The following is a 21,133-nucleotide window of genomic DNA, read 5'->3' on the forward strand; positions in this document are numbered from 1 at the left end:
TCGCGGAGAGCTTCGCTCACTTTGACACGCTAAATTATGTGTCAAGTTGGTTGGTTTGTTGTTTAACGCCGCACTCAGCAATATTCCAGCTATATGACGGCGGTCTGTAAATAATCGAGTCTTGACCAGACAATCCAGTGATTGACATCATGAGCATCGATCCACGCAATTGGGATCGATGACATGCATCAACCAAGTCAGGGAGCCTGACCACCCGATCCCGTTAGACGCCTTTTACGACAAGCATAGACGCCTTTTACGGCAAGCATGGGTTGCTGAAGACCTGTTCTACCCCGGAATCTTCACGGGTCTTGTGTCAAGTGTGTCAAGAAATATGCTTGGTTCAGTAAAACACACGGTGATTAAGTATAGCCAGCACTGAACATTGTATGAAATGTACATTCAATGTTTTCGCGATTGACAATTTGCCATATGATCCTCTTCCAGTGAATCCTTGTTCGAGAAAAGCATCTCTAGCCGACAATGGCCGTCCGTGGAATATGGGGTAAGCGCCCATCACCTCTTCACAACAGAAGGCCTCTTCATGCCATCTTCCCGTGGAAAGGGAGTTTATTGATTATATATGTCCAGTTTCCACCCTTGCCGAACAAGGCTCGGATTATGGAGTTACAAAATGGCTGGACTAACGAGTCTATGCATAGTCCAATCAAAATCGTGTAACGAAATCGACAACCGGTTCGTAAACAGCAGTCCAGATTTCGGTCGATTGCAGTATTTGCAAAGCATGTGTTCTGCCAACTCGGCGTCAACAGACATTTTCCAAATCTTTTCATGTTTTTAATCAAGTTGCTGATGTGATTTGATGCACTTCGCAAAATAAGACCCGTTTTATTACACTATAGATCTTGATTATTGATCAGATCGCCTTGACTGGGCGCCGCCATTTTGTTTGAAACAACTGTAAGTGAAAAGAGAGGTGGAATCCGATTGGTCAATAGGAGAGACATAGGAGAGGGATAACTCGTAATAGCCACTAGTGACGCTACGATCGAGTCCAGAAATTCCAGTCTAGATAGGCAAGGGTGGAAACTGGACTTTTTACAGTCGGTTAACTTCCTTGCCTCGTGAAGATGCCTGCATCCCTTACGACATCGTGTACATCCACGATATACCACTTACTTAATATACCCATTCATCCTCATCTCGGACAACATTTCCGATGCAGCTTGTACTGCAAAGGTGTGCTCTTTGCCTTGCCATGACACGATGGTTAGGACTTACCCCCACTCGTGATCAAAGGTTTGCTTGTTTCTTGTTTAACGCCGCACTGAGCAATATTCCAACTATATGACGGCGGTCTGTAAATAATCCAATCGGGACCAGACAATCCAGGGATTGACATCGTGAGCATCGATCCACGCAACTGAAATACGATGTGATGCATCAACCAAGTCAGCGAGTCTGACCACCCAATCCCGTTAGTCGCCTCTTACGATAAGCCTAGTCGCCTTTTACCGCAAGCATGGGATCTTCATGTGTCACACTGATAGCTTCTCGTTTGTTTCAGAAAGTACTGGTGGAGGCGATATGCGCCAGGTCGGACGCCGAACACTGCAGGAAACTCCGGGAATATGATGGCTTCCGGTTGTCGTAAGTTCAACCTCGTGCACCTCAGTGTGATAGGGAATATACGACCCAACTTCTTATAGGAATAATGATAAGGTTTATTCTGTTACGAAACACAAACAATTTATTTTAATGTATTGACTTAAAGTAACTGAAAATTCGTCAGGTCCATTTTAATATCTTACGCAATCGTATTGCACCACCCCAGTCAATCTCAGGTTCCAACCCTGTATACTCACAAATGTCCAATCCGGGATAGAATAGGTCTTCAGCAACCCATGCTTGCCGTAAAAGGCGACTATGCTTGTCGTAAGACTGATAGGATCGGGTGGTCAGGCTCGCTGACTTGGTTTATGCATGTCATCGATCCCAATTGCGTGAATCGATGCTCATGATATCAATCACTGGATTGTCTGGTCCAGACTCGATTATTTACAGACCGCCGTCATATAGCTGGGATATTGCTGAGTGCGGCGTTAAACAACAAACAAACAACAAACAAAACACAAATGTCCAAGAAAGGTCGAGTGGAACATATTCAGTCAGCGTCGATATAACGTACTAAATGGGACATACATGCCTTATGAGTGAGTGAGTGAGTTGGGATTAACGCCGCTTTTAACAGTATTCCAGTTATATCGCGGCGTGTCAGCTTGATGTAGGAGGAAAGCCCGAAGTGATGCAGGTCTCAGACGTTTATCACTTCGGTGAAACCCACGAGCACGGGTATGGTGCTGACAAACCTAGAAACATAATCGGGGCGAACCGGGATTCGAACCCACAATCATAGGTTTCTGGCATGCCCAAGGGACGCAACTCTGCACAGCGAATCGCGGCGCCTTAGACGACTGGACCACACACACACACACCCCACAACCCACCCCCACCCACCCCCACACACACACACCCCACCCCCACATGCCTTATGAGATTACAACCTTGGTCTGAACATGCTCGCTACGTGACTATAATCACTAACTGACACTGTGAACCAGTTGAGAAGTGAGATGTCAATATTAAATTATAATATTTCTAGAAACGTGACTTTTAGTGCATGGAGTCACAGTGGGAGAATTATTCCATGAAGGAACCATTGATTGGTTGTCATGCGTCTTGTCTTACCTCATTACGTTCAGTAAATTACTGATGGATTGGAATGTTTACAAAGCTCATATCTATATTTACAGACAAAACTTCATAAAACTAAACATATTTTACGAAGATCTGAACTACGAAAACATCACGGAGGAAGCGGATTATGCGGTAAGTGTTTGTGTGGAAGACTGTTTTCACAGCTGATTTGTTAATGAGAACTATGAATACATCGCTCATCACATTGTTTGTTTGTTTGTTTGTTTGTTGTTTAACGCCGCACTTTGCAATATTCCAGCTATATGACGGCGGTCTGTAAATAATCGTGTCTGGACCAGACAAACCATCGTTTGACATGAGCATCGATCCACGCAATTGGAATCGATGACATGCATCAACCAAGTCAGCGATCCTGACCACCCGATCCCGTTAGTCGCCTCTTACGACAAGCATAGTCGCCTTTTACGGCAAGCATGGGTTGCTGAAGACCTATAACTATTCTACCCCGGATCTTCACGGGCCGCTCATCACATTGAAAGTCTTTAACACGCTCTTTCACATTCTAATTAACAACCACATTAATAATATTATTACACACGATAGTATCGGTAGTCCTTGCAGTGTAGGTTTTGTCTCGATAGTCTTAGTAATCTCGGTATTGTCCCCGTAGTCTTAGTAATATCGGTATTGTCCCCGCAGTCTTAGTAATCTCGGTATTGTCATCCTAGTCTTAGTAATCTCGATATTGTCACCGTAGTCTTAGTAATCTCGGTATTGTCACCGTAGTCTTAGTAATCTCGGTATTGTCCCCGTAGTCTTAGTAATCTCGGTATTGTCACCCTAGTCTTAGTAATCTCGATATTGTCACCGTAGTCTTAGTAATCTCGGTATTGTCACCGTAGTTTTAGTAATCTCGGTATTGTCCCCGTAGTCTTAGTAATCTCGGTATTGTCATCCTAGTCTTAGTAATCTCGGTATTGTCCCCATAGTCTTAGTAATCTCGGTATTGTCCCCGTAGTCTTAGTAATCTCGGTATTGTCCCCATAGTCTTAGTAATCTCGGTATTGTCCCCGTAGTCTTAGTAATCTCGGTATTGTCACCGTAGTCTTAGTAATCTCAGTATTGTCACCGTAGTCGTCGTAATCTCGGTATTGTCACCGTAGTCTTAGTAATCTCGGTATTGTTATCCTAGTCTTAGTAATGTCGGTATTGTCACCGTAGTCGTAGTAATCTCGGTATTGTCACCTTAGTCTTAGTAATCTCGGTATTGTCATCCTAGTCTTAGTAATCTCGGTATTGTTATCCTAGTCTTAGTAATCTCGGTATTGTCACCGTAGTCTTAGTAATCTCGGTATTGTCACCGTAGTCTAATAATGTCGGTATTGTTCCCGTAGTCTTAATAATATCGGTATTATCCCCGTAGTCTTAGTAATCTCGGTATTGACCCCGTAGTCTTAATAATCTCGGTATTGTCCCCGTAGTCTTAATAATGTCGGTATTGTCCCCTTAGTCTTAATTATATCGGTATTATCCTCGTAGTCTTAGTAATCTCGGTATTGTCCCCGTAATCTTAGTAATGTCGGTATTGTCCCCCTAGTCTTAGTAATCTCAGTATTGTCCCCGCAGTCTTAGTAATCTCAGTATTGTCCCCGTAGTCGTAGTAATCTCGGTATTGTCCCCGTAGTTTAATAATGGCGGTATTGTCCCCGTAGTCTTTGTAATCTCGTTATTGCCCCCGTAGTCTAAGTTTAATAATGTCGGTATTGTCCCCCTAGTCTTAATAATCTCGGTATTATCCCCGTAGTCTTAGTAATCTCGGTATTGACCCCGTAGTCGTAGTAATCTCGGTATTGTCCCCGTAGCCTTAGTAATCTCGGTATTGTCCCCGTAGTCTTAGTAATCTCGGTATTGTCCCCGTAGTCTTAATAATGTCGGTATTGTCCCCGTAGTCTTAGTAATGTCGGTATTGTCCCCGTAGTCTTAGTAATCTCGGTATTGTCCCCGTATTCTTAGTAATCTCGGTATTGTCCCCATATTCTTAGTAATCTCGATATTGTCCCCGTAGTCTAAGTAATTTCGGTATTGTCCCCGTAGTCTAAGTAATCTCGGTATTGTCCCCCTTGTCTTAGTAATCTCGGTATTGTCCCCCTTGTCTTAGTAATCTCGGTATTGTCCCCGTAGTCTTTGTAATTTCGGTTTTGTCCCCGTAGTCTTTGTAACCCAGGTAGTGTCTGTCGTAGCCAAGGTAGTGTCTGTAGTAGCCAAGACCGGGTACTGTATGTATTAGCCCCAAATCCCAGGTAGTGTCTGTAGTCCCGCAGTGAAAGGAGCGCCAAGATACCATTTCGCCAATATGAATTATGTTTGAACCGTAAAGTTAGATCGGCTTTAATGAAAATATTAGGTGATGGAGTTTAACCACAATTTCACGCCATACGTCTCAGAACACCATACAAAGGTTGGCGTTCCATGCTTCTCATATCATTACTTTGTTTTCAGGAAGCACAGTTCTTGTCGGACATCGGTGGTACGCTCGGGTTGTGGATCGGCTTGTCTGTGATCAGTATCTTTGAGATCGGACAGTTTTTCGTGGAGATCATGGGTGTCTGTTTCGCGCGCTGCGGAGCTAGCACGGATTCCCGGAGAACAAATCCACGCGTGCGCAGTGAGACATCTACGAGCAAGCCACGGTACCCGGATTACCAAACTCGCTCTGACTACGCTCGTAGTCAAAATGGCGACTACCGGGCGAGCTATGGCCATTAAGATCTCCCGGGTCAGCTCCGGGCCCTGATCTTTACAAGAGAACAAGGAACTTTCATTGAAAGATAAAGCAGTGTGATTTTTTGGTGTTTCATATATCGGGCATTAAGGGAGGTCATGAGTTTTTGCGAGTTGCAAGAGATCAGAGCACTGACGACTGCACACGACACTGTGAAACTTTAGCTTCATGTATGTTATGTACTGATCAATGACATGCAAACAGTGCAATAGACAAGGGCCATTAAAGTTATACAACAGACGAAGACCAGTGTTACAGTGCTCTTGGCATAAATTTGTTTGTTTGTTTGTTTTACGCCGCACTCAGCAATATTCCAGCTATGTTGTTCCAGAATCACAACTCTTCCTCACAAGTTGAACTTTGAATATAATATTACAACGTACGACCACGCCCTCCAATGTGTAAAATACCATGTATGTATAACGTACGACCACGCCCGCTAATGTGTAAAATACGGTGTATGTATAACGTACGACCACGCCCTCCAATGTGTAAAATACCATGTATGTATAACGTACGACCACGCCCTCCAATGTGTGAAATACGGTGTATGTATAACGTACGGCCACGGCCTCCAGAGTTTAAAATACGGTGCAAGTATAACGTACGACCACACCCTCCAATGTGTAAAATACGGTGTATGTATAACGTACGACCACGCCCTCCAATGTGTGAAATACGGTGTATGTATAACGTACGGCCACGGCCTCCAGAGTTTAAAATACGGTGTATGTATAACGTACGACCACGCCCTCCAATGTGTAAAATACCATGTATGTATAACGTACGACAACGGCCTCCAGAGTTTAAAATACGGTGCAAGTATAACGTACGACCACGCCTTCCAATGTGTAAAATACCATGTATGTATAACGTACGGCCACGGCCTCCAGAGTTTAAAATACGGTGCAAGTATAACGTACGACCACGCCCTCCAATGTGTAAAATACGGTGTATGTATAACGTACGACCACACCCTCCAATGTGTAAAATACCATGTATGTATAACGTACGACCACGCCCTCCAATGTGTGAAATACGGTGTATGTATAACGTACGGCCACGGCCTCCAGAGTTTAAAATACGGTGCAAGTATAACGTACGACCACGCCCTCCAATGTGTAAAATACGGTGTATGTATAACGTACGACCACGCCCTCCAATGTGTGAAATACGGTGTATGTATAACGTACGACCACGCCCTCTAGTGTGTTAACTACCGTGTAAGTATAACGTCGATCATGACCACGACCTCCAACGTGCTCTGCTTACCAACACCACCCCACGATAAAGATAATGTAAAGCAAATATTCCTTAACATTCTGTCTTTTAGATTAAGCTTTGAACTGCACCAGTCATTTGTCATAACCTGGTTATCCTCAAAACCGCGACTGCACGAGTTACCTCCCTTCCATTGCTAACACGATGCCTCATCCCCTGTGCTGACAGACTTCCATAACATATAACCAACTTGCGAAGAACGTGTGATATTGATGCAAATAAAAACCCACTTAGTTTCGCAGATACAATTCCTTCTTAAGATATATCAATATATAAAGGCGTTTAACCATTCGCTTCTCCCGTAATGTCATCGATTTTTCAGAATTGCTCTTTTAATGAAGTAATAGTTTTTATCGTAACCTGCTTTTTGGAAAGAAGGCAAAACTAATCGATAAAGCGTCTAATTACTCTCATTTCACATCGACATTATGATAAAACTGATCACAACTTAATATTTGATAAATGGCTGGACAGCCCATTACCTTTTCCCTTCGGCTTGTCGTGTAGGATATCTCAAGTCGTAATTATGGCTGCGTTCGCGTTTGATGGCATCTCCTTTCTGTATCAGCCGTCACTCTCAATCAATACTCTCTGGAGACTAGAGCCAACGATTATCCACATTTATCTAATTTCATGAATTTCGAGAAAGCGGTTTGCTGATCTCAATTGCGTTATTTTTCCTGCGCTTGCTCGCTTCAGAACAAACACAGGGTACGTACGCCTGGCATGTCCTCTCGGAGATGGCTCCTCATCCAGAAATCCCGCAGCATCCTTGAAGAGGGTGTACTACACAGGCTTGAATCAGTCTCCAGGTGTCGTCCTGTACCTAATAGATTTAGTCGAGTCCAAATATGTATTTAAACGTTCACCTGTTGGGATTTGAGAAAGAGCATCCTCTTTGTCTGCGAGATGCCGGATAATAATCATTGTCCAGTTACTGCAATATCAATACATTATCACTCAAGTAAACAAACCACCGTCGGAGATACATCAGTACAAATAAAATAATGTATTGAATAGTAATTGACACCAATATTACAGTGTATTAAATTGGTTCTTAATACAGTTTAGGCCCAGTTTTAAAGTTCTTTGTGAATGAATTTTGTATTTAAGAACGGTATTTTGCAAGGCAAGGTCATGTCCAGTAGTATTTTTTTTAAAGTGATGTACGATCGTATATATACAGCGTGAGTGAGTGAGTGAGTTAACAGTATTCCAGTTATATCACGGCGTGTCAGCTTAATGTGGGATATATGCCCGAAGTGATGCAGGTCACAGACGTTTACCACTTCGGTGAAACCCACCAGCACGGGTATGGTGCTGACAAACCTAGAAACATAATCGGGGCGAACCGGGATTCGAGCCCACAATCATAGGTTTCTGGCGTGCTCAAGGGACGCAACTCTGCACAGCGAATCGCGGCGCCTTAGACGACTGGGCCATCCGTGCCCCCGACTAATAATATACTCATCGCCAAAAGAAACGCGAACCATGGAAACATATAGAGAAGTATGTACGTTAAGAAGGGATGTTTCCAACGTGTACCTCTTAATGACAACACTAACAATCAGTCAAGTGTTACCACAGAGTGTCTTTATTCTTATCACGATATGCTGCACGTGATTTCCAATCTTTACACGCTGATTCTGCACGAGAAAAATGGTGCATCTCGAGTCATGGATTTATGACGTCACATGTGATGCGTTCATGAGCAACTGGTCACACATCATACCAGTATGTCCGTTTGTGCATCGAACCAATATGATATCTCTTGAATATGAGTAAGTCTTCTTGTCATACCAACACGTATGGTATTCGCGTTTCTTGTGGCGGTGAGTATATATTGTGGACATCTATATAAGGGCGAAACTCACTCCGGTCGCTTGCGAGACTTATGAAGTGCGTGACCGCCTCCGTGGTCTAGTGGTAGAACGTCCGCCCGGAGAGCGGAAGGTCCGGGATTCGATTCCCGACCGCGTCATACCAAAAGAGGTTAAAATATGGTACTTGTTGTTACCTTGTCTGGCGCTCGGCATTAAGGGGCTAAAACAAGGACTGGTCGGCTCGGAGTCAGTATACTGTATCTGAGTGTGGTATTCATGTTTAACTGCGGCATGGTATCTCAGTGGGCTAGCACTATAAATCGGCATCAGTCCGGTCTAGTACAAGCAGACACACACACGCACGTGCATGCACGTCGCTATATAAGTGCAATAATCTTGGACGCGACGTTAAACCCCATTTCACCTCACCTATGAAGTGCGTAATCTCTGTTCCCTTGGGACGTTCTCCTGTCTTCCAGTTTCTATAAGGAGTCCATGATTACTTGTTCTAAACTAAAAGATCAGGTTAACCGCATTTACAAAGACTATATTGTATAGGGTTCGACCAGGGGACTTGCTTTGTTGCATTGAGTTATATAGTCAAGCACAGCACATGCAACTTTATTATTCGGTTAGAAAAAAAGAATTAATATCAATAGGACACCAGACGTAGATATTATAATCTGAATACCTTACCAAGGGATCCGTGAGCCATGACATTAAGTGTGCTGTTTCGTAAGCCAAGAGCACGTTTCAGACACATAAGATGTACACGTTCCGTCAGCTGACATTTCTCAATCCCCAGATGTCACACCCATATAACAATGGCAGTAAGATTAATATATCAAATGCAGAAAGGAGAAGATGGTAAGTTTAAGTTTTTGCACTTTTGAGTAATGAAATTGAAACTTTAATGTTCAGTTCAGCGGAATGCTTTAGAGCAAATGTTGTGTCACACTCTCCATCTGCTGTAGTGCCTGATGCTGTTTCAGTGTCTTCCTGCTGAAGTGTTACCCTCTATATCTGCCGCAGTGTCTGGTGCTGTTTCAGTGTCTGCCTCCTGAAGTGTTACCCTCTCTATCTGCCGTGGTGCCTGATGCCGTTTCAGTGTCTACCTCTTGAAGTGTCACCCTCTCTATCTGCCGTGGTGCCTGATGCCGTTTCAGTGTCTACCTGCTGAAGTGTCACCCTCTCTATCTGCCGTGGTGCCTGATGCTGTTTCAGTGTCTACCTGCTGAAGTTTTACCCTCTATATCTGCCGCAGTGTCTGGTGCTGTTTCAGTGTCTACCTCCTGAAGTGTTACCCTCTCTATCTGCCGTGGTGCCTGAGGCTGTTTCACCCTCTCTTTCTGCCGCGGTGCCTGATGCTGTTCCAGAGACCATCTGACAATGGGTGTTTTATCCTGTATAAAGCTGCATCACGACGACCCACACTTGCGGGAATCCACTACACATAGTGTAGGACCGAGCCACATGTCTATGTGTAGATCAAGAAGTAGATCTCTGAGGCGGATCCTAATGTAACCACCGGGGTAACTTGCAATTCAATTTAATGTGAAAAACTCAACGTGGCTAAAATCAAGCCAGTATAGAGATGTTTGCACGTTATATATGCCCACTGGTTGCCAAGACTGATCCTCTCGTCTCCATTGAGTTTTACACCGTCTCTTCGCGTGTTCTCGAAAGAATCGCTCGGGCGGACATTTCAGCCGCTCATACCAAAAGACGTTAAAAGTTGGTACTTGTTGTTACCCTGTCTGGCGCTCCGCATTAGAGGGATAAAACAAGGACTGGTCGGCTCGGGGTCGGCTCGGGGTCGGTATATTGTGTCTTTGTGAGGAATCCACGTTAAACTGCGGTATCTCAGTGGGCTACACTATAAAACCGGCACCTGTAAATGCACGCACCTCGCTTTTTAAAAACATTTCACTTCACCTCAACTCAGAGTTTTCGGTGAAAAACAACAGTTACTTTATTATGTGGAGGATCTCTTTCGTAAAAGGCAGTGTATTCACCACGATAATAATCGATTACCTAGCTGTGGTTACCGACAATGCTTGTCGACTATCGGGATCGGTTGGTCAGGTTCGCTGACTTGGTTGATGCATGTCATCGTAACCCAATTGCGTGGATCGATGTTCATGATATCAATCACTGGGTTGTCTAGTCCAGACTCGATTATTTACAGACCACCGACATATAACTAGAATATTACTGAGTGTTGGATAAAACAACAACCAAACAAATTATCGAAAGTAAGCTTTGAATGAGGATGGAATAAAAAAAACGGTTCAAGTTTTGAGAAAACAATGTTTTCTTTTGATCTTGGGTCCAGATTTTCAACAATGAATTGATAAGGATATGGTAAATGCAGATATGTGATGATCTTGAACTTCATTTCAAGCGGTGGTGGACACAATGTATCCAAGCTATATTTAGTTTTTACGCTTCTTTTCGTAAAGGACAAACAATCCTTTGATGATTAAATTTATTTCTTTTCCCCAAAACGGTTAAAACAGGGTAGAAACTCAGCTGCTCCAGCAAACCAGACTGTGGAATGTGGACTCCATCCGTGTGTGTGTGACTAGCTTCTTACCATTTTTTACGAAAAGTGTGTTCATTCTGTAGTATCTGACACGGGAAAAATGTGTGGAGCCCATCTCTGCTGTCCCCCGTCGTGATATTGCTGGAATATTGCTAAAAACGGCTTAAAACAATTTCACTCACTCACAGTGATGTCTTGCAGAAAGCGTGTCCCCCTCGTTTCTATACAGACTGCTTACCTTAACATGACGCTCTGCTGGGGTATTTTCTGTTAGTGTGAATTACCTCTGTGAACTGTAACATAATGAGACAATCCCTGTACGTCATTCAGCCTCAGTTATACAGCCTCTCTGAACAGGGGCACGACAATGTATGCGTTGCTTGTATGTAGGCTGTTGTTCCAGCTGTGTGATCATTTATCTGACAGCCCGTACGTTGTTTCCTTCAACGCCGCGCTCGGCAATATTCTGGCTATATGACGGCGAATGTACATAATGGAGTCAGACAATCTAGTGATTATTATTATGAGCAAGTGCCAACGCCATCGGTACGAGGACACTCGATTAACCATTACCTATTCCGACCACCCGATCTATATAACTGCATTTTACATTAAGTCTTGGTTGTTTTGGTCCAAATCTATCCCTGAACCCGCACGGGGGACACACCAACGTCCACTCAAATGGTCAATATCTACTAAAGAAAAACAGCCTTTTAAAGACACAACCCATCACCACGGCGATTCAAAGCCTTGAAGGCCTCCTTCCTGAGTCCTAAACCAGAAGATGCTGTTTAATATAAGGCAAATTGTTCCTTATTCCATCACCATTAAGAAACTGTTTCCACCACTACGCTGAAAGAATGATGCTTCGATAAAAAAAACACGAGGACAACGATGTATCATAGAAACTAGTCTAAAATTGAAAAAAATGTTCTGTATTCAATTTCACCGGAGTTGATTTGCGTTCAGTCATAAGGGCTGCCTCAGATGGAACGGGCTGGACAAATGTGTTTAAAGCAGTCGGTACATTTCCTCGTCGATTACGCGTGATTAGTTGTGGTGGTGAGCGCGGCTGAGGTCGGTGCCGGACAATAAACAGAGGCCGCTCAGCCTCCCCGGTTGTCACTAAACGCTGCTGGAACGCCCGCATAAAACACTCCTGGTTATGAGATTCCAGAATACACATAGCTTAAGCGGGGAATTGCCAATATTGCAACTGAGAGATGAGTGTCATAAAAACATGTATTTACAGGTTGATTTTGTTTAAAAGAAGACAACTACGTCGTTTCAACAAATTGGTTCCGACACGTTGGTAATATGACGATGGTGCTATACGGGTTTAAGCGAAGGCATGCAGTTAATATGACTAGTGTGTCTACTGGGTAAGCTTAAGGCATGCAGCTAATATGACTGTAGTGTGTCTACTGGGTAAGCTTAAGGCATGCAGCTAATATGACTGTAGTGTGTCTACTAGATAAGCTGAAGGCATGCAGCTAATATGACTGTAGTGTGTCTACTAGATAAGCTTAAGGCATGCAGCTAATATGACTGTAGTGTGTCTACTAGATAAGCTGAAGGCATGCAGCTAATATGACTGTAGTGTGTCTACTAGATAAGCTGAAGGCATGCAGCTAATATGACTGTAGTGTTTCTACTAGATAAGCTGAAGGCATGCAGCTAATATGACTGTAGTGTGTCTACTAGATAAGCTTAAGGCATGCAGCTAATATGACTGTAGTGTGTCTACTAGGTAGGCTGAAGGCATGCAGCTAATATGACTGTAGTGTGTCTACTAGGTAGGCTGAAGGCAAGTAGCTTATATGAGCGTAGGCTGCTCATCAAATATTTGTGTGTGTGTGTGTGTATGTGTGTGTGCGTATGTGAGTGTGTGTGCGTGCGTGCGTGCGTGCGTGCGTGTGTGCGTGTGTATAGCATTATTCATGCATTATGGATACAGGTAAATATCGACCCATTTATATTTAGTTACTTTAATCACTACCGGGAATATGTGATATCATTCATTAGTGCCCTTTCATTAGCAAATAGTTGACCGAGGTACGTGTAAGTATCGAAAAAATTATTAACTCCGACTCTACATAGATTAATCAATTATATACAGTCAGTCCATATATAAAATATTTGATTAACAGTGCTACTACATGTACAAGTCATTAAACATAGTTATCGAAACGCGCTGAAATTTCCAATTAGCATGTGAATAACAGAAGAGACTTTATAATCCCTATTATTCAAAGCTGTCAATAAACTGAAAACTTATCCATCGGAGACACCCAAGTAACTTTGAGTTACCAAGTTTTATTCATGACTATATTTACTACAATTTAAAAATAAATTTACTTTAATTTTTCTTTTCAATTCATTTTGAGGAAAGGGCATCCACACAATATTTACATTGCTTCCGTGTGTGGGACGTCTTTTGGTATGACGCGGCCGGGGATCGAACCCGAACCGTCACCTCTCCGGGCGGACGCTCTACCACTAGACCACAGAGGCAGTCTGTATTTTGTAGATGGTAGCATGCGAATATCTACAGCATGAAAACACTTGCTATTCGTCAGTCTACAGCGACACAAAACTGTCAAACAAGTTTGTGTTGTCGATGCAATATCCTTTTCATTGGGAACCGCTTGTGCACAGGCAAGTTGTTCATCACAATATTATTTCATCAAAATCTATTTTAAATATGTTTCAACAATTGTCTCTATACCCTTTAATGCATGTTTCTGTTGTTTAATCCTATTGTTCATGTGAGTGACCGATTTCAACCACATGTCTGGGTGTTCCCGAATCTCGTGTATCATAAAACACTTTAGTGTTTCTCCTTCCTAATCAAACATTATAACTTTTCAGATCATAACCCTCGTCTTATACACAACAGATGATGGCAAGACATATTTCATTTGGTTTTATTGTCCATGGCGAGTGCGTATTTTCCCAAACAGGATCTTTAACTGATATGGGGAATGTGTAACATTTGGTACTTAGTTATTTATTTTTAATCATTATACAGTTATTTTCGCCTGAGAGTTGTAAACATGTTCATTGTGTTGTTTTGCCGTACCAAACTGATCATTCTGAACATACTGCAGAAACTGTTCGTCATACTGTGTTTTGTTTCTGAGTCATGATATGGATATATACTGCGACCAGTAATATATCGCCAGGATACGTATGCATGATGCGTGTCCCAAATGTGCATGGCGTACTGGGTATTGTGTGTGTCTGAAATGGTCTTAAAGTACAATGGAATAGTTTACAAAACACTGATTATGAAATTATCAACCATGTGACACAGAAATAAAGTAAAACATAGTTGGAAACATTAGCGTCTCCTAAGTAGAGACTCCAAGCTCTAAAACGATTTCGTGTTGTCTAATATGGTGTGTCTTTTGGTGAAGCTATGTGACTTCTGTGTAGTGTGTGTGTCTGTGTGTGTTATTGTGTGTGAATGTGTGTGTTTGTGCGGTGTGTGTGAGTGTTTGTGTTGTATGAGTGTCTGTGTGGTATGTGTGAGTGCTAGAGTGTGTGTGAGTGAGTGAGTGAGTGAGTGAAGGTGTGTTTGCTGCGTCGTGCGTGCGTGTGCTGCGGGCTTGAGTGCGCGTGGGTGTGTGTGTGTGTGTTTGTGTGCGTGATGTTGGTAGGATCGCATGACATCTAGTCAGTATGAGAATGTCATAAACCTTTGATGACTTTGCATTATAAATTGTACACGGAGGGACACAGACAGGTCTGTGTCTTGACGACAATAGGTTCCAGAACTGTTGTTGTTCTGTAACTTCTTATAGATTTATTCATTGAATTTCTGTTTAACCGGACTTTATCGTTAAACATTAACCGCCATAGAAATAAATAAAATAGCTATAATCCTAAAACAAATATTGGGATAATCGGTGTTATTTGGGCAAGCGAAATCGAGTAAATATGCCGGAGCGTGAGTTGTTCAAGTCGATATTCTGCATAATCTGCAGACCTTGCGGCAAACTGGTAAGGCAGGGAATGATATGTTATACACTGCTTAGGAAGGCATTGTCTTTATCTCTTGGTCTAGGGACCTGCATACACAACCTTTCAAAAATGTAGATTCATTATTGTGAGTGCAACTTCTTTCCGCCGAATCTAAGACTGTTTTAATATTTGACTTTCCAGAATACTTTTCTTCAAACTATCCGAACAACGGTTTTTTTCAAGTGACAAGGAAAATTGCTTTCAATTTCATTATTGTTTCATCCATCGACATTTTGGTTTGGTTAAAAATGATTCAGTTTTTAATTTACAGAAAGACCTTATCTAAAGACCGCTTCCGTGGTCTAGTGGATAGAGCGTCAGCCCAGAGAACGAAAGGTCGGTGGTTCGATTCCTGTGAGAGTCATAAGAAGGGCGTTAAAAGATTGCATTTGTTTTTACCCTGCCTGGCGCTTGACATGAAGGTTCAGTTTAATGAGTGTAAGCTGGGTGTCCATGTTAAACTGCGGCATGACATCTATCAAACCGGTATCAGTCCAGACCGGTATGCACTTCGCTATATAAGTGCAATGACGTTAGACCCCACTTCACCTCACCCTATCTGAAACAGCTGATGGCACTGAACTGTACACATGCTAAATTACAAATTATTTGAGCTTAATTTCAAACAGGCTACGTCTACAACGTTACCGTACATGGGCTAGCCATGTATTCAGGTAACACCCGATGAAGTGTACGTGACAGATATCCTATCATCCCATATAAATATCATTCTGTGACAGTGTGTCCTGCAGACAGTATTTCCGTGACCTCTCAGTGATGCTCCTGAAGCCAAACTGGAACTCACAGTACACTGCGCATGGACAGTTATCTTGTCCACCGCGCACTTGTTCATAGACAGGGTACGAAATCATAAAGCGAAATCAGCTGGAGATTACGATCAAATTATATTACATTTGGTGGAAAAGGAATAACTCAGAAACTATTTCACAGCGCCATGACATCAATAACTACCGATTAGGTCAACGAGCATTGTAACCTTGGGCCATTCTCCTGCTGCACCAAAGGCATTAAAAGCATTTCTATCGGCGGTAATGCAATAAATATTAGACTCACAAAACAAATATTTTCATGCTCCGATTATTTTCGATCATAGATTGTGTTTAGAACTATATGCTTTACATATGATCTATCATTTTTGTAATTGATACTGTTGCTATTATTATAATATACAGATTAAAATAAATAAATGCAGGAAAGAGGGTTTGGTGATCCTGGCACAGTCAGGCTGGTTAGGCTCATCATCAGCTCAGAGGCCTTGCCCCCTCTACACGCAGCCCAGACAGCGAATGGGACTTCTCCGAAGAAAGCGCTGCCTAGTCGAACCCACCCAGAACGTTTTGCAGAATGTAAAGATACCCCAACACTGCAGCCTTCTTCGTTACCCAGATTGTCAGAAGGGCTGTATTCCTGGCAGCAAACCTGGGTACTCTCCAAATGTCAGTCAAGCCTGAGGCACCGAGAACAATGGGAAGTCGTACAACTTGGTATTTGGGATGCAAGCGTGACACTTCGAAAGCGAGTTCCGCATATTTGCATATTTCTGAATCTTGACCTACAATTCGAATATATCTCAAGTTGAGATGACCAGCAATTCATTAAAGACTTAAGTAAAACAAGTAGCGCTCAGTGAGGTCAATGCATTCCAGTGACAAAATCCATTCTTGAGGTACAGACTCTAAAGCTATTCTGTACTCTTCCCAACATACTGGGTGGTTAGGTGGTAAGCTTTAGCCTCTTCAAGGATCATTTTCTGAACCAGCAATTGTTCCTTACAACCCCATAATCCCTTTCTGGCTCCTTTCTGCTGCATATAAACAATGTCATTGGAAGCGCAGTATGATGGCACACGATCTGTAAGACACCATGTAAATATTTTGTACTGTGTATTCAGACAAGTTATAGGACGGACGGGGGCCACGGTGAGGCGCCGCGATTCACTGTTCAGAGTTGCGTCCCTTGGGCACGCCAGAAACCTATGATTGTAGGTTCGAATCCCGGTTCGCCCCGATTATGTTTCTAGGTTTGTCAGCACCATACCCGTGCTCGTGGGTTTCACCGAAGTGGTAAACGTCTGAGACTTGCATCACTTCGGGCTTGTCTCCCACATTAAACTGACATGCCGTGATGTGACTGGAATACTGTTAAAAGCGGCGTTAACCTAACTCACTCACTCACTCATTAGGCTGGCTTACTTATAACCATTTTATGACATGTGGGCCAACTTCTCCCGCCGTATATATAATGTTCAAAGATGTGGGGTCACATTTGTAAATCGCTAGGCTTCATTAGGTTGACTAAGTCATTTAGTGGGCTCACAGTTGTAATTATTTTGCATGGATATGTCACAATATATATTTTTCTCATTTTGTATATTGATGGGAAACGAAATACACGAAGTCTATGAAGTTTGAATAACGTCATTATAACTGATCACTCGCGTTCCAAAACAGAGATTTGCAAAAATAGTTACAACGCAAGAAACGTACTTCAAATTAAATTTGAGAGGCAATACCACTCAATCTGCTTTTTCCAGTATAACCCATTAATCAAATCATAAATGTCGGTGGCGATATAAACCTAAAAAATTATGTCTGTAATTGAATCGAACTCAGTCATGACACAAGCCTTTGACCTCAAATAATTTGCGGGTACTTGTTCCATAAAAGGAATAACTCATGAATATTAATGACCACACGACCTACATTTGCGATGCTGGGAGAAGTGAGTCCTGCTGTGGTTTCTACGTATTTGTACATTCCAATCCAATTAAAAGTCACAATACTCATTTTAAATCGACAAAAAAGAGTAGTTCGCAATACGGTTTAACAAGTGAGTTTAGTTTCGAATGTCGACCCACTTCGAACTTTCGATTAGGCAAGCGGAGTTAGCTCCCTTCTCGAACCACCCATAATGCGGTTTCGCCATTTTCTTCAAGTTGATCTTCAACCTAATAGTGAACCAGCTTCGAAGGGTTATCCCTAACTGGGTTATGTATGTTTAGTTCAGGGGAATAAATACTCCCTACCTAGGCCCACCACGGAGAGGCGTACATCACGAGGCCATTAGTAGTAGTAGTAGTGTAGTAGTAGTAGTAGAAGTAAGAGTAGTAGTAGTAGTAGTAGTAGTGGTAGTAGTAGTAGTAGTAGTGGTGGTAGTAGTAGTAGTAGTGGTAGTAGTAGTAGTAGTAGTGGTAGTAGTAGTAGTAGACCGTGTTCTCGAAATGAGGTAAACACTGACAGACTTCCCGGAGGAACCCGTGGGAATTACCTAGCACGAATACATACAGGAGCGTTCTTTCTGATCATTTAGACCCTTTAATTTTGAACTCAGCGTTTTAGTATACATTCAGAAACGTCAGAGAATTTGACAGCGTGATACATTGTATATCATCGCTGCGACCCATCCTATTAAACAAAACGAAGAAATTCACATCCAAACTATCGCAGTTTCGACCCGATCCGTGTCTAGGCCGACTGTAACCGTCTACAACACTCTATGAATTTCCCTTTGTATCTCTTTGATACATCTTTAATCACCTTTCAGTGACCGACCATACTGATCAATGATGACGAAAAGATGTCACCGCCACAGGTTCATTAACAACTTCCGAAACCTCTCCCGTCACGTTTATCTTGTCGGCCATTTTGACGTGTATTTGATGTAAATGTATTCCGACGCGCTGCTATCGTGACTGACTTACTGGGGTAGTTCGTAACACACCTTTCTCATCTAACGGTGATATTATTTTAATACATGTGTTGAGTCAGATGTCTCTTAAGAGCAAGTTGTGTATACATACGTTCATGTCACCTTTCTTTTTTAGGAACTATCTTATTCCGCGATACAGCTGGTTGTTGTATGGCTGTCAGTGTAAACATGAAGTCGCAGGTAATAAATAAACTTGTGTATAGATCTAGACCTACATCCTTTGATTTAAAAAACTGACAAAAGTTATAAGAATTCACTTTCAATTTGTGGGAGTTCATTTGAATGTGGGGGTGGTCGGGTAGCCTAGTGGTTAAAGTGTTCGCTCGTCACACCGAAGACCCGGGTTCGATTCCCGACATAGGTACAATGTGTGAAGCCCATTTTTGATGTCCGCCGCCGTGATATTGCTGGAATATTGCTAAAAGCAGCGTAAAACCAAACTCACTCACTCACTCATTTGAGTATGAACCTTCATAGTGTGAGGGTCAAACTGTATGGACATCGGAGCTCTCACTAAGTGAAAGTCAATCCTTAAGGACCCGTGAATATCCGGGGTAGAATATGTCTTAAGCAACCCATGCTTGCCGTAAAAGGCGTCTATGCTTGTCTTAAAAGGCGACCAACGGGATCGGGTGGTCAGGCTCGCTGACTTGGTTGATGCATGTCATCGATCCCAATTGCGCGGATCGATGCTCATGATAGTAATCACTTGATTGTCTGGTCCAGACTCGATTATTTACAGACCGCCGTCATATAGCTGGAATATTGCTGAGTGCGGCGTTAAACAACAAACCAAACAATCCTTAAAAAATGTGAACCAATGGTTTGTATGGTGCAGATTGTTTACATGTCTCCGTATATATCTGCAACATTGCTGTCTTCTGCCTTAACAGGGTTCTTTCACTCATTGACACCGCCAGACAATAGCCACACCAGCTAGACAGTCGACTAAAGCCAGTTACAGTAAACTACGGTTATAACGAACTCAAAGGGACTACTAATTTTAGTTCGTTATAACCGTAATTCGTTATAAGCATATATACAGTATAACTACAGCAAATAGTCGGAACTAAAAAGTAAGTTCGTTATATCCGTTAGTTCGTTATAAGCGTGTTCGTTATAACCGTAGTTTACTGTGTGTCCCAACGAGCAGTTCCTGCGAGCAGCTGGGCCCGATCTACGGCCAGCTTCGTAATTCCTTTTGACTTTTGATGTTGATCAGATTGACCATGTCTTGTAACCTGTCGGAGTACTGTGAGTAACAGGTACACTGAGCTGACAAGAGGGACGTCTCCGAACTCATTTGTGTTATGGGATAATAACTATGATCTTCCACCTAAACCGCGTCTTTTTATCAATAATGCCATTCCTAGCCTGATATGATGGCTACGAGGGCCCTTGGCTCCCATCAATCACAGTAAATAAATATAACTCACCAGAGACGCCTAAACGTTTATGATGCAATAACACAGATGGCTAAGTTAGCCATGAAGCCACCGACTGTAATTGTTGTGTGCTAGCTCCGACACATCTCGCACTGAAACTAACACTGCTTGATCGGGGCTTTGTTGATATATACCATCAAGATGCACCTCTGCCTCTGCATACACTTGAAACATGTTCACGCGAGATGTAGCGAGATCTAGCGAGACCTTAGAGGCAGGCGATGGCACGGCATGCTAGGTCACGCATATAGTCAAGCTAAACAACCTCATATCTTCCAATGAATTGTTTGAAGTTCAATTCAATCTGCTGGCCGAATGCAGTGCCAAGGGACAATGTCTTTGAAGTCAATCTCTTTGTGGAAGTCAAAGACCGATGTATTGAAATAACGTGCAGCTCGGCGACTATCTACGACTGCAGCACGGCGTTCAGACCACTTGCCCGAGTGTGTTTGATGATAGTAAGATTACGCACCGCTGGTAGATTCTGATTAAAGGAATGTGATTGGTAAACGTGAGATCCCCTCCTTTTGATTGGTTTACGTAGTTCAAAGGTGGTTTTAGGATTTCCTTTCAGGTTACGAGACGCAGGAAGTATTGCACACCTACGTACACGGTCAAAGTTACTTATTCTAACGTTAATGAAATCCGCTGTAACATATCCAACAATATGATAACATTAGGCACAAGAATGTAGACATGGTAAATATTGGCTTGGTCGAGAAGCCGGGGGTATCTTTTAGAAATCAACTTGACACAAGCTGAAGGTTTTATCAGACAGCCACATGCTGCAGAAGACGTTGATAGCTCCGGTAAAACCTTTTAT

General features: G+C 42.6%; 1 protein-coding gene across 2 annotated transcripts in view; it reads left to right on the forward strand.

Annotated features, from left to right (window-relative positions):
- The window catches only part of LOC124142192 (degenerin deg-1-like), a 30,010-nt gene extending 24,308 nt beyond the window's left edge, over positions 1 to 5,702 (forward strand). For both annotated transcript variants that reach the window (XM_046510500.2, XM_046510501.2), the window contains exons 11-14: positions 448 to 505; positions 1,529 to 1,611; positions 2,775 to 2,850; positions 5,179 to 5,702. In XM_046510500.2, coding sequence (XP_046366456.2) covers positions 448 to 505; positions 1,529 to 1,611; positions 2,775 to 2,850; positions 5,179 to 5,445 — 484 coding nt within the window. In that variant the 3' untranslated portion in view covers positions 5,446 to 5,702. The remainder of the gene's footprint in view (positions 1 to 447; positions 506 to 1,528; positions 1,612 to 2,774; positions 2,851 to 5,178) is intronic.
- The last annotated feature ends 15,431 nt before the right edge of the window (positions 5,703 to 21,133 follow it).

The sequence above is a fragment of the Haliotis rufescens genome, unplaced genomic scaffold (assembly GCF_023055435.1).
Source record: "Haliotis rufescens isolate VD_foot unplaced genomic scaffold, xgHalRufe1.0.p SCAF_2, whole genome shotgun sequence".
Lineage (NCBI taxonomy): Eukaryota > Metazoa > Mollusca > Gastropoda > Lepetellida > Haliotidae > Haliotis > Haliotis rufescens.